We start from the raw sequence: 26,474 nt of genomic DNA on the forward strand, positions 1-26,474 counted from the left end.
GGAGTTACTGTTGCCCTCCCATCAGCTTGAAGCAGTCTGGGTATTCTCCTCTGGCATCAGCAAGGCATTTTTACCCAGAGAACTGCTGCTCACTGGAAATTTTCTCCTTTTCAGACCATTCTCTATAAACCCTACAGATGGTTGTATGGGAAAATTCCAGTAAATGCTCAAACCACCCCATCAGGCACCAACAACCATGCCATAATCAAAGTCACTTAAATCACCTTTCTTCCCCATTCTGATGCTCAGTTTGAACTTCAACAGTACATTTTGACTACATCTACATGCCTAAATGCATTGAGTTGCTGCCATGTGATTAGCTGATTAGATATCTGCTTTAACAAGCAGTCGAACAAATATACATAAAGTGGCCTCTGAGTATAAATGGGGATTTAAATGGGGATTTTTCTAATCTATTTCTCTAGACTTTTTTTAATAATGTGATTTATCCTTGTACTTATAACCATTTATCTATTATTGGTTATTATGTGCTTAGTTTGAGAGTCACTGATATTTGGAACACAGAACAGTAAAGTTATCCAAAATGGTTCATAATGGTGTCTCTTCTACACAAATATCCACTTCTAAATATTCAGCGGCCTCCCCTTCTATTTGCCTCACTTGAAAATGGAGCGTGCCAAAAGCTAAAGAATAATAGCAGGAGTAATACACTTCACATGTTCACAATTAGGCTGACCTGTGATTTGCTTACCAAATATGGTGTCTGGTAACTTGCGTAAAGCAACAAGTCTGCCCGCTAACATGGTGTTACACATACAACACAGAAAAATATCCCCAATGTAGTTGACACAAATTATATTGTTATATTGGACTTTGTCTTTATATTTTGTGAGTTTATAAATAAAAAAACAGGAGGCGAGACTGCACACTGTGAATAACCCATGACAATTTGTTTGACTGATGATGCAAAGTGGCTGTCAGTCAAAAGTGCCATGTCCAATCTGTCAAATTAGTTCAGTCTGTCTAGATCGACTGTGACAGAACTAATGACATCATGGACAGACAGCCTCTGCTGTTTCCTCCTCTATTTGTGGAAGCAGGATGATGGCGTGAACGAGACAGTTAACTAACAGAGTCCCTTTTCAGCTCTCTACGTGACAACAGACATCTGTTTTGCAGTATCCTTTAACACTAATGAATCCCTCCTACTGTTCTGTTGCTGAAATTGTTGTAAGACTTCAATGAAAAGATAAAACACTCAGATGGGGATTGCTACATAATCATTAAACACATACAGCCTACCAGACGTGGATTGGGGTTATATTCATTCAGAGCATTCCTTAAATTCCTAGTTAAAAGATGACAAGTAAATAATCTTGACAGCCCAAATTGGATCTTTGTCCCGCTACTGGATTATTACAACCACAAACTATGTAAATTAAAAGGAGCAGTGAGGATCAGTAGAAAAATATTTTCTAGTTTAATACTGAAACTTAGCCAAACAAGGACAGGGACAGGCAGACAGAAAGGAGAAAGCAGAAGGAAAAGGTGGGGAATTTGGGAGAGATGGCAGGAGACACTGAGGAGGGTGTGACCTTAATCCCAAGGATAGGAAAGACAGAAACCCACACTTACTGAAACATGCACAAACACACACACACACACACACACACACACACATAGAGTGAGAGAGGCATGCACATCTGGTCTATCCAGTTTCTACTTTGTATCTCAGAAGAAAAGTATGCTGGAGGTTATACTCATACAGAGTATACAAGAGATGACTCAGTATTCCAAGTTAGTTGATAAGTTACCCCGTGACTGTAGTGGGCTGTCATTTCTGAAATAAGGGTGTGGCTGTTTGAGTTGGTTCATTCCGAAGCTCATTCACGAGTCATTATCCCTTAGAGAGTCATCAACAGCATGTGGTACTGCAATGTGTAACTGAGTGCACGATCATTTCCATTTTGAAACGATTATCATAGCAAACAGGTTAAGATCTGTAAATTTGTACATGCAAATGTTTTACTGCCATCCCCACATACCCAGTCACAAGGGCCAACATTGCAGCACAGTGCAGAGTCATGGAGAGTGCTATAGTGTCTCCTTGCAATGTGCCTGCAAGCTGCTACATGTTACACCGGTCAGCCAGAACATAAAAAGGGACACACACAGCCCTGCTGCTGTGGAGGCTGTGTCAGTGAAACACCAAATCTGGCTTTAGCTCAAAAACCTTGCAGCAAAGGTTTTGCTTTCATGTGTTGGGGGAAAATGTGTCACATCTAACCTCAGCTGTTCATGTATTATTACTTGATACAGTAAGTGTAAACAGACAAGTAGAACTTATATTTAAAGATAAAAATTAGTCCCAAAAAAATGAAACCTGTAAACTTCACTGACTGGAAAGTTGTATTTAGCAAGTGCACTGCCCTCATGTGGTCACAACATGATGCCTTACTACAGAATGAAAGAGATGCACGCGTGGGTTCCAGCCGGCCTACATCCGTCTCCCGACTCCCACATGAAATGCAGGGAGCGAGGGGGGGGGGGCGCGTCGTCTGGGGCGCAGTGGTGACCCACATCTTAGCTACACCACCACACCCCCCGGAGCTCCTCCTTACGTCAGACTGAATAATGACCTATTAGATCAGCATTTTGGATGACCATACCATAACAAAAATAAAAATAAAAAATCCAGTGAGGTAGTATATTACTTTAAATACACTAACCCCTCAGAATGGCAAGGGGATGCGGGTACTTCCTGTGAATTTCGAAATGCCTAATTTTATTCTATCGGGGGGAGCCAGCTTCACATCCCGGATGCATCCATTTCTTGTTCCACAGGAGGGTGCGTCCATAGTACTTTTACATTTTAAATGATGAACTTGATTTATTTTTCTCATAATTGTACATAAAGTGTTTATCGCGTGTTTAACGATATTTAAAAATTGAGCAGTCGCACATTCTTCCCAAGAGAAGTAAATTTTATCAAATTGTTCGACATATGTTCTGAATGATGCCCCCTCCCCGCAATTTATGGTACGCCCCACTCCCTACCGTTAGCCGTTGTTGTATCCACTGCTACTGAACAGATTTGTCGCGATACAAACTAGCTACACACAGGCATTAAAGCCACGAAAAGATGCCCCTTCACCGGATTAAAACAATGAAAAAAACATCTAGAAGTCTGGAAAAACTTTGCCCAACAGTACCCAAACTTTGGTAGACTACAGCCAAAACCACTTCCTTACAGTTTCGAGTGTGTTAGCATTATTTTATCTCACCACTATTGCAATTGGACGCCTTTTCTCCCCCCTTCTGGACCAGTCCAGTCTGATGAATTCACCGAAAAAAGACGGAGATGATGATGTGCCCGTTAAAGACCCGGTAAAATACGGCGAATTGGTCATTTTGGGGTAAGTCTTTTAAAACCTTAAGCTAGAGTAAAATATCGTTTCGAGAACAGCTCCAAGCGGCAAATTAACATTTAAATATGTAACGGTTCCATCAGCACAATAACCCAACAGATGACGTGCGAGTTCAGCTTAAATCCACTGCTTTTACAAGATATATCGCCCTTACAGTTGTTTCAGGGATATTAAATCGATAGTAGTAAAGCATTTTAGCGTATTTCTCATTTGTGGTACGTTGCCCGTCGTTTTCACCGCCAGCCTAGCTGTGTAGTAATGTTAAAAAGTAAGTTTTTAAAGCATATTATCTGCAACTATGGCACCGCATAGGTTCCCCATCATGTGTAAGTGTTAAGGTGCAACATCTGCTGTGGCCATAGTACATAAGGCTACTACGGATGTAGCCGCTTTTTCATCAATGGTTGTAGTGGCAGCGCTGGATTGCTCAGACCTGAAAATCCCAATGATGTCATACTTTGCTGGATCAGTGCTTGCTAAAAGTAGCACGGAGGAGAACAGCATCGTCTGAAAAATGCGTTTTGCTCACATTCACAGTCATAGTTTCTCTCTCGTCTGGTATTACTAATTAATAAAACGTCTCAGCCAGATGACCGTCCATGCCAGGGAGGGAGGGAGGGAGGAAGGGAGGAGGAGGAGGAGGAGGAGCAGCAGCAGGAGAAAAGCCCTTCTACATCACCAGCGCACACAAGTACACAGTGGGCAGGATGTGCTGATGACAGCCACCAGCTTCCACAGCATTTCCAGTCCTACAGCTCCACTCTGCGTGGTCTGCAAGGACCAGAAATATCACAACACACACATACAATCATATATATGTACAGGCTTACACAGGCCTCCCTTTTGCCCTGCAGAGCTTCCTGTGTATGCCAGAGATAACTGACCTAATGGCCTATCTCTTCCCCTCCAGCTGAACACGGAGCGAGGAGGCTGTAGACCGCCTGCATCAGAATACTGATTAGCGTCTGTTTGAACACAGCAGCCCTTTACGCGCTCACATCAGAGTAAGGATGTGAGAACTGAATGCCTATTTTGAGATTTTTTTTTTTCCTGGCTCTGGAACTTGGACACCAGTGTGCTCTGCAGCGTGTGCTGAAATGTGCCTCCATGGGGGCTGAAAATGCATTTGTATTAGCTCACTTTCAAAATTGTAGTGACTGAGGGCTGGTTTTGATCGTGCCCTGTAGGAGTGATGGCCTCTCTGGTTTTGAATAAGGGATGACAGATATAACTGACAGACTGCCACAATCAGTTGTAGATGGTACAATAATATTGTGAATATTTGTTTTATTACATGGGTGATAATAGGAGTATAATATCTGGATTGGTCAGATTTGTTGCTCTCAAACATACAGCAAGTAATGTTGCCTGCAGGCAGGAGGTGTGAGAACAGGTTATATCTTTTATTGCTTCCTGTCAGATTTCATAATTTTCTGGCCTGCTTTATGCAGCTGTGGTTTCGCTTTGCATCTGTCAGCTTTGATGATCCCATGCCCCATGTGGTCGATGCCTACTTCACTGCAGGCCATGTGATCTTTGCAGGGGCTGGTTGCCTGCTATCGCTCGTCACCTTAGTTATCCTGGACACCATGTACTGTGCTGCCCCGTCCAGCAGCCCACTCTAATCACTATGTGAAGACCCACTTGTCCTCTCTGTGCATTTACCTCACACCTCTCTATTCTTCTCCTTAACTTATCTCAGTATGGTCTCTGTCGCATTCCTCTGTCTCTCACCCAGCCCCTACTCTACCCGGCCTTTCAGTGTTTTGCTGAGTGCTGATTTTCACAGAGGCGGGCCTCCTTGGTGGCTTGCCCTCAACGAAAATAAACCCTGTGTTGGGGGGCAGAAGGAGTGAATATTTCATATAGTGCTTTATGATGTGTGCACATTTGCGATGCAGGTCTGAACTGCCCACAAAAGTATCTTAAAGAGCAGCTCTGCCTCTGGCCTTTCCCCTCAACCTTCTGCTTTGCGTGATCTTTTAGCCTTCCTTTCTCAATCGCCCGTCCTTGCCCCATTCTTTATTTTATTTGTTTCTGTCTCTAATACCCGTGATAGCTTCTGACTGCTTTTCTGTCTCCATTTTTGTCAACCTGCTACCTTTTCTCTGTCTCCTGCGCCCCCTTATCCTTTGCCCTGTTGTATGTGGTCTGCCTTTTGGCCAAACCCCTCAAAGCTTTGTCCTCGTGTGTCCATGTTTCCTCTGCCAGTTTTTGTCTTGTTAGTCACAGTTTAGTTTGAACTGACAGAGCAGGCTGGGAAGAGTGCAGGTTAGCATTGAGTCATGTTCCATGATTGCATTTAACATAAAAAAAAAAAAATCAAAAGTGAATGTGCCCTGTTTGAATTAGTTCCAGGTGACATACCTGAGCTTCTCAGCAACACCATGCTGGCTTCTTTCCCTGCTCTAACATGAGAATTATTGCCAACAGAAAATTTATGTTCTGAGATTTATGGAAGTATAACTCATTAGAAATGTGTAATGTCAACAAACTTCCCCTAAGATAAACTCTTAGATAAACTCAGTAATGTAAACTGTCTTTGACAGATTTAACCATCAACGACAGTTTACATTCTTTTTTTACATTTCTTTTTTCCAACAAATTAAATACAGGCAAATAGGCATTTTGAAGTTTTTGACTTTAATTTTTCCAGTAATCAGCTCATAAATGTTGATATTTGTGAGGGTTTTGATATTAAATTCAATACCAAAACTAATTTTACCTTTTCAGTAACTAAACCATCACTAGACAAGTGGCCCGCTGAACTTAATTTTATAAGAATTTGAACTGATTTCAAACAGAACAGAAAAACACAGCTTTTTGAACAAATGCAGTTTCCCAGGTTTTTGTATGCAAGTAAAGACCAAAAGTTGTATGAATATACATTCACTGGCTATTCTTTTAGTTACATCTTTTAGTTACTTTTAGTTACATCTTGCTAGTACCTGCTTGGGCCCCCTTTGCTTTCAGACCGGTCTTAATTCTTCATGGCACAGATTTAACAAGGTACTGTAAACAGTCCTCAGAGATTTTGGTCCATGTTGACATGATATCATCACACTGTTCCTGCAGATTTTTTGGCTGCACATCCACGATCTGACTCTCCTTTCCCACCACATCCCTAAGGTGCTCTTTGGATTGGATTGAGTTCTGGTGACTGTGGAGGCTGTTTGAGTAAAGCGACTTGAGACGACTGCTGTTCTGATTTGGCGCTATATAAATAAAATTGAATTTGTTTCATTGTCATGTCCAAGGTAGGGATGGCCTCTGAGAATCAATCCAGTGCGAGTGTAAAATTCATAAGCTGTGTTTCTAACTGTGAGGAAGCGACTGGGATCATTAACTTAAACAGCTTTCCTAACTTTGTTTTTCCTCCTCACACACAGCTGTGGAGCTGACAGGGGATGTCATATTACCAAAAGTATAATAGACGCTTATGAACAAGTGTAACACTAAACCTTCTAGCTTCTTAGATATGGTCTGTGACAGAATCTAATGAGAGTAGAAGTAAATGAGAGAGACAGCATCTTCATTGTCAGGTATTTTCAATAATGTCACTTTGACCCCAGTTTGCTGTTAAGTGAAAAGAAAAAAACTTAGAAGCTGTTGGTGTAGCAGGCTGCTGACATTCTGCTGTTAGCTTCCTCCATGCTATGTTAGTGCTAGTGGCTACTGTCAAGTGATGACGTAAACACAGAAAACATAGAAGTGAAATGAATGGATCAGACCACAAAGCGTTCTTAGCTGACTGGAGTTGCACCCAGTGTAGTCTTCTGCTCCTGCTTCAAGGCTCAATGTGTTATGCATGCAGAGATGCTTTTCTGCATACCTTGGTTATAATGAGTTATTTGAGTTATTGTAGCAGTCTGGCTAGTCTCCTCTGACCTCTGACATCAACGAGGCATTTTCACCTTTTCCACCGCCTACAGTTCATCCCAGAGAACTGCTGCTTACTGGATATTGTTTTCAGAGCATTTTCTGTAAACCCTAGAGATGGTTGTGTGGGAAAATTCTAGTAGATCAACACTTTCTGAAATACGTTTAGCCCAGTCCATCTGGCACCATCTACTATCCCATGATCAGTGTCCCTCAAATCGCCTTTCTTCATTCCTTTTGTTAATCCATCGCCATATCAGAACACTCAAAAACTAGGCAGTGGTTCCTTTTGCACTCAATGCAAGGCCAAAGGTAAGAAGAAAAAAGGACCAGATGGCCTCTGATCTCAAATTTGAAGACCAGTGAAGATGGTTATTGTCAAAATTGTGAGTCTTGCCTGCAGGGTTTCCTCTGAATGCTTTTAATAAGGAACATGTCCTACTCATTAGTGAAAAACCTTACACACTGCCTCCTTTGTGAACTCAACTGTGAAAATGATATTCGGCTCAGCTTTAGGAAAATATTGAGGACAAATTTGATATCTTAACATGTCAAGATTTTCATTAAAAGGTTGACACTGAAATATAAAACAGTCATGATCTGGACTACATTATTAAAGAGGAATAAGAAGAATCATATATGCCTCTATTAATGAACACAAAGCTTCAAAGTAGAATTTTGAATCCTCTCCAGACCACTCACTCAGGTCTTTATGGTTAATGGGCATCGGTGTGTTGAAAATAAATCTGTCCTGCCGAAGATGCTTTATGTTGTAAGAGGTTAGATGAAGAGCGAGCTCCTCTTTAGTGAATGTGGGCCTTAAGTACAAGCCGAGTGAGTCAGATCAAGTGCAGGTTATCTTTCTCACTGAGGTTCAGCAGTTTAATATGAATCACAAGTGGCCCGAATGTGCTGCTCTGATTCATTTCAAAGGGATGTGCAGCGGTATTGCTATAAAGATGCATATAATTAATTGAGCTCGCGCTTTATCTGCAATTATCTTTCCTGACATCTTGGCAGCTTCGGTGGCATTTAAGTGATGACATATGATAAATACCGTATGCAAACAAGATAATTGTGTTTTTAACACAATTAGACTTTCTCAATAAACTAGATGTCGTCTGAGTTGTATTCCAGCCCAGTCTAGATTACCTAAACATGACTTGTTTGCTACAATAGATGTTTTGCTTCATGTTCTTGTGTTTGTTTCTCTTCCTCCAGCTACAATGGCTCCCTTCCAAACGGAGACCGTGGGCGCAGAAAGAGCCGCTTCGCTCTGTACCGAAGGGCCAAGGCCAACGGTGTCAAGCCCAGTGCTGTGCACATCCTCAACACACCACAGGACAGCAAGGTACGTGTGCATGCGTGTCTGTGCGCTATATTCTTCATCATTGTGTAACATGAATTTCCTTCCTGTGACCCCTGTTGTGTGCCAGAGGAAGGATGACTAATCATGAAGATAGGTTTATGTGGTCTGTCCGTGTGTGCGTGTCATCCTACATAAGGTTGTCTGATTACTGAAAGATGGTGCATGCAATAAGCTTGAGACAAATTACTATTTTATCCAGAGATGGCCAATACTGATTACATGGGAATATATCAGGACCACCTAAAATTAATGCTGTCATGTAAACCACCACCTAATGTGAACAGTATAGAAGCCATGGATCACAGGGTTATTGTACCGAAAATAAATAAATAAATAGATCTAAATAAATTAGAGTTCTGTCCCATAGAAGCCACCGGCCGCCCCGCCCCGTGTTTCCCCATAACGGCTGCGGCTGCCGCCGTGTTTCTACTGTTGGTGTATAAGAACATTTTTGTGCACACTATATTTTGGCATATTTTCATAATATCAACACCTATCAACAAATCAGGAATATAAACAGATATGCGTTAATTAAATATTTTAAGTTTTTACTCCCAAGTCACCTCAAAATTCTGGCCACTGTTTACAGTGCAGACTGTAAGATCACCGTTTGCCTCATGAAGCATCCACATATGTTTACTCTGGAAGAGGCTGTAAAGTTTTGTGAAAAGAGTCCGAAACGAGTTGATGAGTCAGAGAAGCTCACTTCTGTCCGATGACAGGGATACTGAGGTGAGTTGTTGAGGATTTCCAGGACTTCTCTGTCGGTAACTGCTGCTATTTTAGTAAGCGCTGCTGATTTGGCCGCTGTTAGCCCGGTTTACTGAAACTTTCTTCCAGATGGATCTAATGTTGTGGACGAATTCAGACACTTAGCAAATAAACTCTCATATGATGTGAAAATGTAATCAAACTGTTTATCAGAGGGAAAGTGTTTTTTCTTTTTTTTTGTTAGTTTTTTTTAGGACACCCAAGCCTAACATTAGCTGGCAAAATGTTAGCTTATAACCAGCTGCCGTTGATTAGCTGGCTCCTGTCACCTATCCATAAACAGGAGGGTCGCAGCAGGTGTGATCTGCTGAAAATCATTTATTGCGGCAATATTGGGAATAAATAAGCCTGAGGTGATAGGTAATAACTTGATATGTAGATTTACCTCTCTGTGAGATGTAGATACTTATTAAGATAAGATAAGATAGTGTTTATTTTGTTCCCATGAATCTCATTAGAAGATGATTATTTTTTCAGCTTTATTTTCTGAGGAATATTGTGTTGCATTGTGTGAAACAATAACAGATCTCTGAGGTGATATTAAGTAGACACTGATCAATTGATCATCAGTTATTTTTTTTACTCAATTTTCATTTGTTTTCTAGTCATGTTCATTGGAAATTATTGTTTTAATAACTGATTCGGAAACTATTCCATATATGAATGAACTGAACTGTGGCTTCTGTACCACAATATGAACCAAACCATGGAATTTTGTACCGTTACACTCCTATTCATCATTCATCATGTTTTTTTGTAAAAAAAAGAACAAAAAGAGGTTTTCATATCAGCACACATGTCATGAAGTATCTCTAATAGGTCAGTATCTGCTGGCGGATCTGTCCGTCTGGCTCTTAATAGATCACCGTCGCATCATTGTTAAATGCTGCTGGTTTATGGTGCAGTGGTACAGTGGCTAGCATAGTATCATATATGTGGCCTGTAGTCTAAAATGCTTGGAGTGGTAAGACTGGAAAAGTACCATAAAAATGCTGGTCCATTCCCACCGTTTTAATTTACTGACATCTTTGCAATCATTATTGTCTTTTGAGTAACCATGTGTTTCACTTAAGAATATGGCTGGTTAAGAAAATGAAAGAAGCTTCTAAAAAATTAGTCCTTTACCACAAATTGTTGCTGCTGCTGTTGTTGCAGGCGGTGCACAGCAGGGGGCAGCACAGCATCTCTTTCACACTGTCCCGTAACCAGACCGTGGTGGTGGAGTACTGCCATGACAACAACACAGACATGTTCCAGGTAACACACCAAGAAAATAAGGTCAACTTTTTTTTTCTTTTGAATAATGAGAGGATTTACAACAAAAATAAGTCTAGAACTATGATCATGTGCAAGTTTCTCCCAAAATATACTGTTATGTAATGCCATCAAAGTAATTTCTACAGTAGGTAGATTATTTTGGTTCAGAACTGTGACCGTTAAATATTAAAAATAAAGTCTTTTGCATCATAGCTCCAAGAAAGTCTATTTTTATGCACAAGCTTCTGCTCTTATATTAGTGTCATAGATTTTTTTTTTCAACAAATGATGAACCGTCTTGCCCACATACCTCAAAGCCATAACAGCATGAACAAAAAACACCCCCAAAAAACGCTGCTTACCAACAACATTTTAATGATGCATTTGTTTCAGTTAGTCAGTATTTTTCTGTGCTGTCCCCTGCAGATTGGACGCTCCACAGAAAGTCCCATTGACTTTGTGGTGACAGACACCTCTGGTGGAGGAAAGGAGGGCGAAGATCCTTCCATTGCTCCCAGCACCATCTCCCGTTTTGCCTGCAGAATAGTGTGTGAGCGCAACCCGCCTTACACTGCACGCATCTATGCTGCAGGCTTTGACTCCTCTAAAAATATCTTCTTAGGGGTGAGTAGATTCATAATCCAGCAACAAAGGTTTCTAATAAAAGAATATTTTAGATTTTGAGTAATTGAAGAATCTCATTGAGTCCATTCCATGAAACAGTCTGACAAAAATTTTGGTGTATGACTAGCCATAAACTGAAGAAACTTTTAGCCCAAAAGCCTGGAATAAAGGCCTAATAGATTATTCATGTTATATTTGCTCTTATTTATCCAACACTGTTTAGTCATGTGCTGACATGGGTTGCTTTTTCACTCATTTTCAGTCCAGTTCTTGTACCTGACCATTTTGAGAGCATTGTTTTATATTTTAAGCTACATAACACTGATCTGTGAATCATTCAACCATAAAAAGGCACCTAACTCAAGGGACGAAACAGTGTTATGAATACACATAGCAGACAACTTGGCAAAGAGCCAATTTTAAATTGTATCTTTAGGCACTTTGTTACTAGCAGCCTGTCACAAGAACACATCATCTGTTCCCATTTCTTTAGTTTAATCTATAAAAATGCCAAAGATAACACAGTTTGACAGGCATAAAATAGTATTTTTTGCATAAACAAGGTGAATCCCAAAGAGCTATTAGCTGGAAACTTGGCATATCTCCTCATGGTGTGCAGTGTGTCCTTAAAAAAATCTGAGGAAAGTGGAAAAGTGGGGGACAAAAGAACAAGTGTCTACACCAGACGAACAGTATCTGAGAGTCATGTCCTTAAGAAACAAGAAAAAAATCCAGCAAAGACCTGACACCTTCCTGAGGGCCTGGACCTTCAGTTGTTCATTTAAGCCTCATCAGAAATGATCATCGTGGAAGGGTGGCTGTCTGAGGTGACTATTTTTTGTGATTTGGCTCAATATAAATAAAATTTAATTGAAAAATCAGTTACCCTAATCCCCCAAACAGGCTTATAGAGTGATGAATCAAAATTAGAAATTTCAGTGAGTGTCAAGGTTTGGTTGTTTGGGATCTTGTCAAAATTGTTGGGATTATGAACACAGAACAGTACCATCTGGAAAGAAAAGCACACAGTGGAACACTATCAGCCATGAACTGGTCTCCCCAGAGCCCGGACTTCAACATTACTAAAGCAGTATGGGGATGGCTGTGGCTCAGGAGGTAGAGTGGGTCCTCTACTAATTGGAAGGTCAGTGGCTCAATTCCCAGCGTCTCCAGTCTGCATGTCGAAGTATCCTTGGGCAAGATACTGAACCCTAATGGATCCATCCAGTGTGTGCAAATGTGTGCGCGATTGTTAGACAAGGCGCTTAGGTACAGAGAAAAGTGTTTGAGGCTGAGTGAGTGAGGCTTTTAATAAAAAGCGCTATATAAGTACCTGTTCATTCCCCATGTGTGTGGGATCATTTTGACAGAGCAAAAGGCAGCCAGTATCCAAAGAAGAGCTTTGAATATCCTTCAAGAAGCCTGGAGAACTATTCCTGAAGACAACTGCATGAATTCTGTTGTAGAAAGTGATGCACTGTAGATTTAATTGCAAAAGAATAAAAGAGCAGCAATCTACAGGCTGGGCATAATAATAGCGTAACACAATAAAAATATTTTCTTAAATGTCTTTGCTGCCACAGGAGAAAGCAACCAAATGGAAAAATCCTGATGGGCACATGGATGGCCTCACCACTAATGGGGTGCTAGTGATGCACCCACGTGGTTTCCCAGAGGACCCCAAGCAAGGTCTGTGGAGGGAGATCTCTGTCTGTGGAGATGTTTATGCCCTGCGGGAGACACGGTCTGGACCCAGCAGGGGGAAGCTGGTGAGTTGCTGCTGGTTTAGTTGCCATATCTACATTGTTGCATTGAGCTTGTGGGGGTCTGCATTTTCTTGTATTGTAAACACAACTGTCTGTTTGTCACCTTGAGGCGGAGGGGGAGAGCAGCGCACTACGTGACGGGTCCCTCGTCGATCTCTGTGGTGCCACCCTACTGTGGCGCACAGGTGAGGGGCTCATGCGTTCTCCCACTCTGCGTCACCTGGAGGCACTTCGTCAGGAGCTTAATGCGTCCCGGCCCCAGTGTCCCGTGGGCCTCAGCACATTGGCCTTCCCCAGCCTACCACGCAGTCACAGGTCAGGGCAGCAATGATGGTTAAATTAAGATCTTGTTATTTAAAAATGCTCATTATTTCTGATTACCTATTTTAGTCTTTTGTACTTTGTTACACACATGGACCTATAAAAATGTTCTTGAATATATTGGCTCACTATGTCTACCTTCAGCCTTGAAGAGCGTCAGCCCTGGGTCTACCTCGCCTGCGGCCATGTCCATGGACGCCATGATTGGGGCCAGAGATCGGAGGGAGAGGAGGAACCGAGAGAGGGTGAAAGCTCCACCGCCCGTCGAGAATGTCCCCTGTGCAGGAGCGTGGGTCCCTACGTGCCGCTGTGGCTGGGTTCTGAGCCTGCGGTGTACGTGGATGCCGGAGCTCCCACTCATGCTTTTGTGCCGTGTGGCCACGTCTGCTCAGAGAGGACAGCCAGGTACTGGGCTGAGACACCTCTGCCCCATGGGACGCACGCCTTCAGGCCCGTCTGCCCCTTCTGCTCCACTGCCCTCAGCTCCCCCGGCTGGACACGGCTCATCTTCCAGGGCCCCATCGACTAATCGCCACTCAGTCGCCACAGCAACTATCACATTAACAGGAAGCTACCTGAGCTGCGTTCATGTCGCAAATGTTGATAAGCACGTGTGTTCTTTACTCACATTATGAGTGTGTAGTAACACTCTATGTTACTGAATGTAGCTCAGTGCTGACGAATCCTTCCCTTTGTTTATCCTTCAGTGCTTGCTGATTGGTATAAGATCAAGAGAATAAGTGGAAAAATGTGACAGAATTATCAGTTTCCTCTAAATTTTAAACAGTTTCCAGCCAAGTAGAGTGGCAGTTGATTTCAGTCATTACCCGTACTTCAGTGAGACAAAGCTCTCAGAAGTGATGCTGCATGTACACAGCTTAAACTACGATGCTGCATTTTTACTATATTATGAAATGACACAGTCACATAAATATCATCAGGCTTAAACACTTGCATTATATAAAATGCAAGTAACCTTTGCACTTATGAACAGAATGGCCATCTTTCTCAGTATGTTCTTTACTTGATGGAAAATGATGCTTTGCACCCTTTGACCTGAAGTCTGACTACTTCTGCTGCTGTGGAATATATATTTTTTTATATTATTTTATTGGTTGTGGCAGCACTTTCATCACAAAACAACTTAACGCTTCTAGCCTCAATTTCTGCGAAAAACACTTTCACCTTATTTGACATCAACTTTATAGATTTTTATTCTGAAATACTGGTTTTCCTTCCTGAAATAGAAACTGTTGTATCATTCTAGATGTATTCTCAGTGGGTTTTGTAAGCTACATATTGTAAATGTATGAGATTACAGTGTGGGATCAAGAGGCTTGTGCTTCCATGCAGCATTTCAAATTCTTCCTGATCCATGAAGGAAAATTTCACAACCATGTTTTAAATCAGGATATTTGGAGTATATGGGGTTAGAATCGTTTTCCTTTACATATCACTGTAGTGTAAAATCTATGCACAGACTGCCCATAAATGAGAGAGACCTTGTGTTGTATTTGGTTGGACAGAAAGCTGCAGATTCTTTGATTAGCTCTGAAGCACCAGAGGGAACAGTGCATACAGCAGATCTTTTCCTGATTATGAAGCAGAATGAGGATAAACAAAGGCTGGGAATGAAACCGGGTATAAACTCCACTTCACAACTCTGAAGCAATAAGCACTCCCATAGATAAGCTAGATGTTATGCTATGTTTAGCCAAGTGTTAGGTCAGCAGTCCAATTCTAATGTGGCTGAAATGGTTTCCAGGTTAAGGGCTCGACCAGAGGCGTGTTCAATCCCATGATTTATTTCCAAATTGGGGGGGGGGTCATAGACCAGGGGCTTATTCCAGGAAGCATGTTCAACAAACTCTGAGTTTAAAAACAAACTCTGAGTTGATCAACTCTGAGATCGGCAACTGTGAGTTTCCCGTTCCAGAACAGCTGATCAGAGTTAGTTCCATCAACTCTGAATATGTTCACCCTGAGTTAGCGCGTGCGTGAGTAAGGAAAGAAAGCCATCGTCAATGGAGCTCTGGTACCAGGAGTCACCATGGCAACGGGTAAATAAAGAGCGGAGCCTCCCTTTTAATCCGATGGATGGAGGATCACACGTGTCAGTGTGGAACATGACGAGTCACTTTAATCAGCCTGACCCAGTCTGTCATCATCATAGACAGAATAAAAGTTTGTTATAAAATAGATCATTTCTTTTATAATATCTGCCGTCATCATTTACACAACTTGAATCTCCATCAGATGAAGCCGAATTTCACATTTGATTTATAAAATCTAAATATTCAGCTGCAGCCTGACGGACAAACTGCAGGAGACAGAAAGTGAAGATAAAAATGTGGAGAAACAGCTCAGACTGAGTTTACTGACCGACCTCCGTGTTAGAGACTGAGACAGCAACAGAGCTGATCTCAGGTCAGTTTTTATTTAATAAAAACTGTTTTTGCTGCAGTTTATGACAGTTCAGTTTATGACCATTTAATTGTTTAAATAATCATACAGGAAAAATTAAATCTTGATGGAATAGCACCCTCACTTTATTCGTTCTTTTAATGGAGAATGCAGGTGGACTCGGACACGGTTTGCAGATCCGTTATAGACCCTCGCTGATTTAGGTGATTTTCAATGGAAAATATGTTGAGATACATACTCTGAATTACGCACGTCTTCAGATCCAGACATTTTTTCCATTCAAAGTGTGTTCTGTCTAAAGCTTCATGCACATCAGTGTGATGTAACAGTGATGCTACAGTAACTACAGTAAATGTTTCAGAGGAACTGCCTGACAACTGCAGCTGCGCTCATTATAAATCCGTGACATCATCGCTGTCTCCGTCCTTACAGCATGTTGACGAGTGAACGACTGTAAAAGCTTCATGTTACATACAAAAATAATGAACTAACGTTTAGCTGGGATTTCAGTGCTTGTAGAAACATAAACGTCTGCAGATGAATTGACTCCTCTGATCGCTTTGCAGCGACTTTAGAGAGCTGTTAGCAAAACCTGCTTCCTGGAATAGGCCCCAGAGATTATGTGTGATGCCACCAAAGCAGCAGAATTGAAAGACTTAATGCCTGATACATATTTAATTACTCATTCTATCCGTACTGTGCTGGTAATGCTGCAAAACTATCCAGTTTGGCTCTTTCCTTGTTAATTTGAACACACTTCTGGTTTTTGAATTATGTTAAACAGGGTCTATGGTAGGTGTGATGGAATGTCAGTAGGTTTGACCTTGTATAACCTCAAAAGTTTTTTTTTGTTTCAAAGAAAACTATTTTGTTAGGAAATGGGGAGGGCTTTATTTGGGGAATTGGGAGAAATTGTTTTAGATGTTCAGTGTTTAAAAAAAAAAATACAACAACTATTTTTCTATCTGACAACTGGTTTTAGTTAACTGTTGTTACTCAGTGTAAGCAAGTTGTGTGTGTTTCCAAATATAATTGTGTGGTAGATGTAGGAGAGCTTGTGAGTGAGAAAACATTGCCAACACTGTGTCCAACAAACACACACTTCACACACTCTGCTACCGTAAAACATTGCCCAGACAATGAATGTAGCCAAATACTTGGGCTATATTTAGCCTTCCCTGGTGCTCATATTGAATGGTCTATATTGTGATACTATTTTTGTAACTGAATATTAGGTGTAGCTTGGTGAACTAGCTCAACAAGTAAATTCAATAATAGCCTCAAGTATGGAAGACATAACTGATAAAAAATACACTCACGTGAAAAATTGTGTCTAGCTTGCATGTGCTGAACGTACACATACAGTATGTACACTACACGTACACTTACTCGAAAAACTTTGCACGGTGGATTGCCAACTTGCTATTCATGCTGAGAGCGTTTGTCGTAGACAGAGCTGTCTTCCGAGTCCTCAATTGTTAAAACTGCAGCATTTCTGTTTTTCTTTTCTTTCTTTTTTTTTTTTTTTTGGGGGGGGGGGGGGTTTGAAGCAAGAAAAAAAAGAGAGCCTAAAGGGATCCTCATACTTGATAGAGCCACAATCTTTGTGAATGAGACCTCTTGAATCCCACTTTGTACTACTATGCTAATATATTCCACCAAACCCATTCGTTGGAGAAAGATGTTCGCATCAATACTTGTTTACATTTTGTATTTAGACCCCCTCGTGGAGCATTTAAAGCTAATGAAAGTCAGCGTATTTTCCATTTTCAGCGGGACCTATTATGCTCATTTCCAGCTCTGTGTTTTCATTCTTGGACTCTTCTCAAGTAGCTTTGCACGATTTGCAGTTCAGAATAATCCTTGTTGATCTTGTGCTGGGCCCTGGCAGCCCCCTCAGCTCGTTTATTGTATGAAACAAGCTATTTGAGCTACCCACCCACACTTTTAATTTAACTCTCTTCTGATTTGCTGCCCCTCGTACAAAGAATGTTTAAACTTTGGGTGTGTGGGCGGGGCTTCTGGCCACAAAGCTGGAGCTGTGTTCTGTTATCTGTGACATCATATGGGTACAAAGTAGAAAAAACTATGAAACAAAACATTTAGGGTAGTTTGAAGCATAAGCATAAATAATTTGAAAGTTTGACCGTTTTTAATATGAACATCCACTTTTGTACAAGTATGTATGTGGCAGAAAATAAGGAAAAGCATAATAGGTCCCATTTAAAGTCTAAATACAAGATTTGTAGTGTGGTGGATGAGTGATGTGTTACTGTTGCTCAGGATTAGTGATTTTAGAGTCACAGCTGAAGTTTCAGATTAAGGCATTCAGTGTGAGAGTAGTCACATCTTATATCCAAATTCTAGAGGGCAAACAGTAGGGTTGATCACCACAGGTCAGTCACATACGGGTCTCGTGAAACAGGCAACAAAATCATGTGTATTAGCTGCCCTTTACAAATCACGCCAAATTCAATGAATCCTGCTTTTGGAAAAAAATTATATAGATATGCATATATATATAGTACAACATTTAAAACCATTGGCATGTGGATGGAGAACAGTTGCAGCACCCTCACTGGGTTCTAGTTTATAAACTAACATACAGTATTTGTTTGATTTTTCTTCGATTTTCCTTTTTCTTTTTTCTATAACCCACTTTGGGTTCTAGACATCCATATTTAATCATTTTTGGTTTTAGATTTTAGTATTAGTTTTTTTAAAAAAAATGCAGACTCAGTATCTTAGCTCAGCATCAGTATGTTTGAAACCACCAGTAACACCATAAGCTCTTCCCTAACTTTGTTTGTTCCGTCTATTAATTGACCTTCATAACCAGATGGCTAAACCTCAACCTCCTCAACTTATGAGCTCACCTTATCATAGGTGAGTGAGTAGCTGATATGTATTATACAGCATAAAACCTCACAGTTAACAATGCATTCCTTTAACTATAATCTGTGTTGTGTACAGCTATTTTGTATTATTTTATAACATATTCTTCTGTAATCGTCCGGTGCACAGACAATCGCTATACACATGTCAATAAACCAGTTCAAAGTTTGCCATGTTGTCCTTTTATTTAAGGTAGAAAACTAAAAGAATGTGGCTCCAGCAGATGGCGCTCTCTACTTACTCTGAAGCATGCACGCACCGTGCGGGAGGTTGCTTTGAGTTGCATCACCTGTTTTAAATAATCATCTGTGTTAATGAGCACTTTTGGCAGTCGGGTAAGGTGCATCGCCACGCAAATGTGATAACGAGCCGCAAATGCCTGCAAAATTACAGGCGGCTTGATTTCAAACAGCAGTATAAAAGACTTTGCAAAGGATTCAGGGTGCCTGGTGAAAGGCTCTGCCCTGCGCAGAGCGCTGTTATTCAGAAGTTTGTACAGAAATTATGTCACTTCAACCATGAGGAGGTGGCTTTTTACTTTCGAATAAGCGGTTTTCACGGGTGTCGCGCCGACACGCTACATTTAAAGTCTTTCAGAGCAGGAAAAGAGAAAACCCAAAGCCTGCTGAAACTCAAGAGACAGTGTGCAACTGTTAATCCTGGTGCGTGCACTATAATTTTCATCTCACGAGCCGCAATACGTTCTTAATTTTGATCATAGGCACATTTGTTTTAGAAGGCAGTTTCCAGCAGCTTCCTTAATAATCAAGGTCTAACACCTGACCCTGTTTTTGACGCCTAACTTTTTTCCCTTTCGGTGCACTCAAAAACTCCAACTTTGCATATATAGAAAATCCTCCAATAATTAGGCCCGAGCCGACGAAGTCTCGGCGAGGAGCCTATTGGATTCACTATGCCACATACCCCAAAATGCGTTAAAATCCCCACGGTCGCATGGGACGCGGTCGCCAGTGACCCCTGACCTCATAGGGACGTGGGTCAGGACGAGACGTTTCCGAAAAGGTATGCGTCGGGGTGACTGGGAAAACGCCTAATTGTTTTTGCTCGAATTCTCCATTATTCTTTATTATTATTATTATTATTATTATTATTTTTCTTTATTATTAGGCCCGAGCCGACGAAGTCTCGGCGAGGAGCCTATTGGATTCACTATGCCACATACCCCAAAATGCGTTAAAATCCCCACGGTCGCATGGGACGCGGTCGCCAGTGACCCCCGACCTCATAGGGACGTGGGTCAGGTCGAGACGTTTCCGAAAAGGTATGTGTCGGGGTGACTGGGAAAACGCCTAATTGTTTTTGCTCGAATTCTCCATTATTCTTTATTATTATTATTATTAGGCCCGAGCCGACGAAGTCTCGGCGAGGAGCCTATTGGATTCACTATGCCACATACCCCAAAATGCGTTAAAATCCCCACGGTCGCATGGGACGCGGTCGCCAGTGACCCCTGACCTCATAGGGACGTGGGTCAGGACGAGACGTTTCCGAAAAGGTATGCGTCGGGGTGACTGGGAAAACGCCTAATTGTTTTTGCTCGAATTCTCCATTATTCTTTATTATTATTATTTTTCTTTATTATTATTATTATACTTTCTCTCTCTTTGAACCCATTTTTGACCCCCTGAACATGCGCGAAAAGTCACCATTTTTTGCATGGTGGTCAGGTCTGGCGAAAAATTACGTATTTTAATGTCGCCACAAACTAACTCAAAAACACGGCTACACTGCGCCCCCTGGAAATTTCATTTTTCGGGCCCCTATGGGAGAGGCCAAATTCAAGTTTGCCCTAGATTCATGAAATTCTCGTCACACATAGATCATGTCAGGACAAACAATAAATCCTCTTGAGGCACCCCTGCATGACCCACAGGAAATCCACCAGGTTCACTTGAAATTTGGCTTTTGCCGAGTCAGCAATTTCGCTCACCTTGTATTTGCGCGAACTTCTCCTACAGCATTTGACCCACAAACACCAAAATGGCTCAGCATCATTTAGAGACATAGGGCATCTAAAGTTATCGAAGGCTTCGTATTCATTTCAATTGTCTTGTCACACTAGGCCCCTGAAGTTGGCCTTCGTTTGACCAATAATTCCGGTCCTCTTTCCTGCCATCAATCGCACATGCTTTGCCCGATCTGCCCCAAAATGGAATCATTTATGAACACACCTACACTGAATCCATAAGTGCAGAAACCACGTCGATTGATGCCATAGCGCCCCCTACAGAACAAAATGAAAATTTGTATGGGGGTCCACAAAATTAGTTTCTCTGGTATGCATGAAAATTTTTGTACACAATCCTCAGATCCTCCTGGTCAGAAAAGGCAATCAGACCTATGCCCAATTTTGCACGCCACACGCGCCACCACACCGCAACTGTGCGTTGCGTTTATATGGGGAGCCAACAATTTACTTTCTCAGACATGCATGCAATTCGAGACAAACATTCTTTACCCCAGCACGATCAAAAAAGTCAATGACACCCATGTCCACATTCCCACAGGAAATCTGCTAGCTTGGCTTGAAATTCTGTTTTTGCCAATTTTGCAATGTTGGACACCTCGTATTTGCGCGAACTTCTCCTAGGGCATTTGACCCACTAAACCCAAAATGGCTCAGCATTATCTAGAGACATGGGGCATCCAAAGTTATCGAAGGCTTCGTATTCACTTCAACGGGCTTGTCACATGAGGCCCCTGAATTTGGCGTTCGTTTGACCAAAAATTTCTGTCCTCTTTCCTGCCATCAATCGCACGTGCTTTGCCCGATCTGCCCCAAAATGGAATCATTTATGAACACACCTACACTGAATCCATAAGTGGAGAAACAATGGCGATTGCTGCAATAGCGCCCCCTACAGAAGAAACTGCAATTTTGTATGGAGGTCCACCGCATTACTTTCTTTGAAATGCATGAAAATTTTTTTACATGTTCTTCAGATACTCCTGATCAGAAAAGTCAATCAGACCTATGCCCTTTTTTGCACGCTGCAGCCGTGACCACCACCCCAATGTCAACATGACGTCACTATGGAGAAACCACTACCTTGTCACACGTATTGCGCAATCACTCACGCACTCTTTCTGCACTTTGCTCGCCATTTCCTTTCCCTTATGTACTGCACAACACTTAATTTAGATTTGTGGATTCAGAGCAACAAGTGCACTAGTGCCCCCTACAGATGGAACAAAAGCATTAGATGGTGGGAATCACATTTAGGTTTTCTGAAATGCATGAAAAAAGGTAGACAACTTCGCGACAGTCAAATAGATAGATTCAACAGTGTTATCATGTCCATCCTTGCCAAGATTTTCATCTTTTGCCAGTGGGGATTACATTTGGCAGAACAGGTGGCTCTCTGACAGCTTGAAGGGGGATCTCAGGTGGCTCGCAGGTGGGTTGCAGGCTGTTTGCAGGGCAGGTTGTTCGCAGGGAAGGCAGGTCGCCGGTTGCAGGAGCAGCGGCTCTCAGGTGGCATGGAGTGGGGTTTGCGGGGCTCGCAGGTGGCTGGCTGGAGATTTGCGGAGCTCGTAGGTGGCTCGCTGGGGGTTCGCGGGGGCTCACTGGTGGCTCTCGCTGGGTTTGGCGGTCGCGCAGGCAGCGAGGGCCGTAAAACGCCGCTTGCGGCTTTAATTATTATTATTATTATTATACTTTCTCTCTCTTTGAACCCAATTTTGACCCCCTGAACATGCGCGAAAAGTCACCATTTTTTGCATGGTGGTCAGGTCTGGCGAAAAATTACGTATTTTAATGTCGCCACAAACTAACTCCAAAACACGGCTACACTGCGCCCCCTGGAAATTTCATTTTTCGGGCCCCTATGGGAGAGGCCAAATTCAAGTTTGCCCTAGATTCATGAAATTCTCGTCACACATAGATCATGTCAGGACAAACAAAAAATCCTCTTGAGGCACCCCTGCATGACCCACAGGAAATCCACCAGGTTGACTTGAAATTTGGCTTTTGCCGAGTCAGCAATTTCGCTCACCTTGTATTTGCGCGAACTTCTCCTACAGCATTTGACCCACAAACACCAAAATGGCTCAGCATCATTTAGAGACATAGGGCATCTAAAGTTATCGAAGGCTTCGTATTCAATTCAATTGTCTTGTCACACTAGGCCCCTGAAGTTGGCCTTCGTTTGACCAATAATTCCGGTCCTCTTTCCTGCCATCAATCGCACATGCTTTGCCCGATCTGCCCCAAAATGGAATCATTTATGAACACACCTACACTGAATCCATAAGTGCAGAAACCACGTCGATTGATGCCATAGCGCCCCCTACAGAACAAAATGAAAATTTGTATGGGGGTCCACAAAATTAGTTTCTCTGCTATGCATGAAAATTTTTGTACACAATCCTCAGATCCTCCTGGTCAGAAAAGGCAATCAGACCTATGCCCAATTTTGCACGCCACACGCGCCACCACACCGCAAATGTGCGTTGCGTTTATATGGGGAGCCAACAATTTACATTCTCAGACATGCATGCAATTCGAGACAAACATTCTTTACCCCAGCACGATCAAAAAAGTCAATGACACCCATGTCCACATTCCCACAGGAAATCCGCTAGCTTGGCTTGAAATTCTGTTTTTGCCAATTTTGCACTGTTGGACACCTCGTATTTGCGCGAACTTCTCCTAGGGCATTTGACCCACTAAACCCAAAATGGCTCAGCATCATCTAGAGACATAGGGCATCCAAAGTTATCGAAGGCTTCGTATTCAATTCAACGGGCTTGTCACATGAGGCCCCTGAATTTGGCGTTCGTTTGACCAAAAATTCCCGTCCTCTTTCCTGCCATCAATCGCACGTGCTTTGCCCGATCTGCCCCAAAATGGAATCATTTATGAACACACCTACACTGAATCCATAAGTGGAGAAACAATGGCGATTGCTGCAATAGCGCCCCCTACAGAAGAAACTGCAATTTTGTATGGAGGTCCACCGCATTACTTTCTTTGAAATGCATGAAAATTTTTTTACATGTTCTTCAGATACTCCTGATCAGAAAAGTCAATCAGACCTATGCCCTTTTTTGCACGCTGCAGCCGTGACCACCACCCCAATGTCAACATGACGTCACTATGGAGAAACCACAACCTTGTCACACGTATTGCGCAATCACTCACGCACTCTTTCTGCACTTTGCTTGCCATTTCCTTTCCCTTATGTACTGGACAAGACTTAATTTAGATTTGTGGATTCAGAGCAACAAGTGCACTAGTGCCCCCTACAGATGGAACAAAAGCATTAGATGGTGGGAATCACATTTAGGTTTTCTGAAATGCATGAAAAAAGGTAGACAACTTCGCGACAGTCAAATAGATAGATTCAACAGTGTTATCATGTCCATCCTTGCCAAGATTTTCATCTTTTGCCAGTGGGGATTACATTTGGCAGAACAGGTGGCTCTCTGACAGCTTGAAGGGGGATCTCAGGTGGCTCGCAGGTGGGTTGCAGGCTGTTTGCAGGGCAGGTTGTTCGCAGGGAAGGCAGGTCACAGGTTGCAGGAGCAGCGGCTCTCAGGCGGCATGCAGTGGGGTTTGCGGGGCTCGCAGGTGGCTGGCTGGAGATTTGCGGAGCTCGTAGGTGGCTCGCTGGGGGTTCGCGGGGGCTAACTTGCGGCTCGCGCTGGGTTTGGCGGTCGCGCAGGCAGCGAGGGCCGTAAAACGCCGCTTGCGGCTTTAATTAGGCCCGAGCCGACGAAGTCTCGGCGAGGAGCCTATTGGATTCACTATGCCACATACCCCAAAATGCGTTAAAATCCCCACGGTCGCATGGGACGCGGTCGCCAGTGACCCCTGACCTCATAGGGACGTGGGTCAGGTCGAGACGTTTCCGAAAAGGTATGCGTCGGGGTGACTGGGAAAACGCCTAATTGTTTTTGCTCGAATTCTCCATTATTCTTTATTAGGCCCGAGCCGACGAAGTCTCGGCGAGGAGCCTATTGGATTCACTATGCCACATACCCCAAAATGCGTTAAAATCCCCACGGTCGCATGGGACGCGGTCGCCAGTGACCCCCGACCTCATAGGGACGTGGGTCAGGTCGAGACGTTTCCGAAAAGGTATGCGTCGGGGTGACTGGGAAAACGCCTAATTGTTTTTGCTCGAATTCTCCATTATTCTTATTATTATTATTATTATTATTATTATTAGGCCCGAGCCGACGAAGTCTCGGCGAGGAGCCTATTGGATTCACTATGCCACATACCCCAAAATGCGTTAAAATCCCCACGGTCGCATGGGACGCGGTCGCCAGTGACCCCCGACCTCATAGGGACGTGGGTCAGGTCGAGACGTTTCCGAAAAGGTATGCGTCGGGGTGACTGGGAAAACGCCTAATTGTTTTTGCTCGAATTCTCCATTATTAGGCCCGAGCCGACGAAGTCTCGGCGAGGAGCCTATTGGATTCACTATGCCACATACCCCAAAATGCGTTAAAATCCCCACAGTCGCATGGGACGCGGTCGCCAGTGACCCCCGACCTCATAGGGACGTGGGTCAGGTCGAGACGTTTCCGAAAAGGTATGCGTCGGGGTGACTGGGAAAACGCCTAATTGTTTTTGCTCGAATTCTCCATTATTCTTTATTATTATTATTATTATTATTATTATTATTATACTTTCTCTCTCTTTGAACCCAATTTTGACCCCCTGAACATGCGCGAAAAGTCACCATTTTTTGCATGGTGGTCAGGTCTGGCGAAAAATTACGTTTTTTAATGTCGCCACAAACTAACTCAAAAACACGGCTACACTGCGCCCCCTGGAAATTTCATTTTTCGGGCCCCTATGGGAGAGGCCAAATTCAAGTTTGCCCTAGATTCATGAAATTCTCGTCACACATAGATCATGTCAGGACAAACAAAAAATCCTCTTGAGGCACCCCTGCATGACCCACAGGAAATCCACCAGGTTCACTTGAAATTTGGCTTTTGCCGAGTCAGCAATTTCGCTCACCTTGTATTTGCGCGAACTCCTCCTACAGCATTTGACCCACAAACACCAAAATGGCTCAGCATCATTTAGAGACATAGGGCATCTAAAGTTATCGAAGGCTTCGTATTCATTTCAATTGTCTTGTCACACTAGGCCCCTGAAGTTGGCCTTCGTTTGACCAATAATTCCGGTCCTGTTTCCTGCCATCAATCCCACATGCTTTGCCCGATCTGCCCCAAAATGGAATCATTTATGAACACACCTACACTGAATCCATAAGTGCAGAAACCACGTCGATTGATGCCATAGCGCCCCCTACAGAACAAAATGAAAATTTGTATGGGGGTCCACAAAATTAGTTTCTCTGGTATGCATGAAAATTTTTGTACACAATCCTCAGATCCTCCTGGTCAGAAAAGGCAATCAGACCTATGCCCAATTTTGCACGCCACACGCGCCACCACACCGCAAATGTGCGTTGCGTTTATATGGGGAGCCAACAATTTACTTTCTCAGACATGCATGCAATTCGAGACAAACATTCTTTACCCCAGCACGATCAAAAAAGTCAATGACACCCATGTCCACATTCCCACAGGAAATCCGCTAGCTTGGCTTGAAATTCTGTTTTTGCCAATTTTGCACTGTTGGACACCTCGTATTTGCGCGAACTTCTCCTAGGGCATTTGACCCACTAAACCCAAAATGGCTCAGCATTATCTAGAGACATGGGGCATCCAAAGTTATCGAAGGCTTCGTATTCAATTCAACGGGCTTGTCACACGAGGCCCCTGAATTTGGCG

General features: G+C 42.7%; 1 protein-coding gene across 1 annotated transcript; it reads left to right on the plus strand.

Moving 5' to 3' along the window:
* Positions 1 to 3,056: 3,056 nt before the first annotated feature.
* On the plus strand, positions 3,057 to 15,528 carry LOC115774268 (E3 ubiquitin-protein ligase pellino homolog 2). Its single transcript, XM_030721460.1, has 7 exons — positions 3,057 to 3,377; positions 8,490 to 8,619; positions 10,564 to 10,665; positions 11,092 to 11,289; positions 12,873 to 13,058; positions 13,165 to 13,370; positions 13,521 to 15,528. Exons 1-7 carry the CDS (start codon positions 3,298 to 3,300, stop codon positions 13,903 to 13,905), a joined length of 1,287 nt encoding a protein of 428 aa, XP_030577320.1. The 5' UTR covers positions 3,057 to 3,297; the 3' UTR covers positions 13,906 to 15,528.
* The last annotated feature ends 10,946 nt before the right edge of the window (positions 15,529 to 26,474 follow it).

Source organism: Archocentrus centrarchus, chromosome 24 (genome assembly GCF_007364275.1).
Source record: "Archocentrus centrarchus isolate MPI-CPG fArcCen1 chromosome 24, fArcCen1, whole genome shotgun sequence".
NCBI lineage: Eukaryota > Metazoa > Chordata > Actinopteri > Cichliformes > Cichlidae > Archocentrus > Archocentrus centrarchus.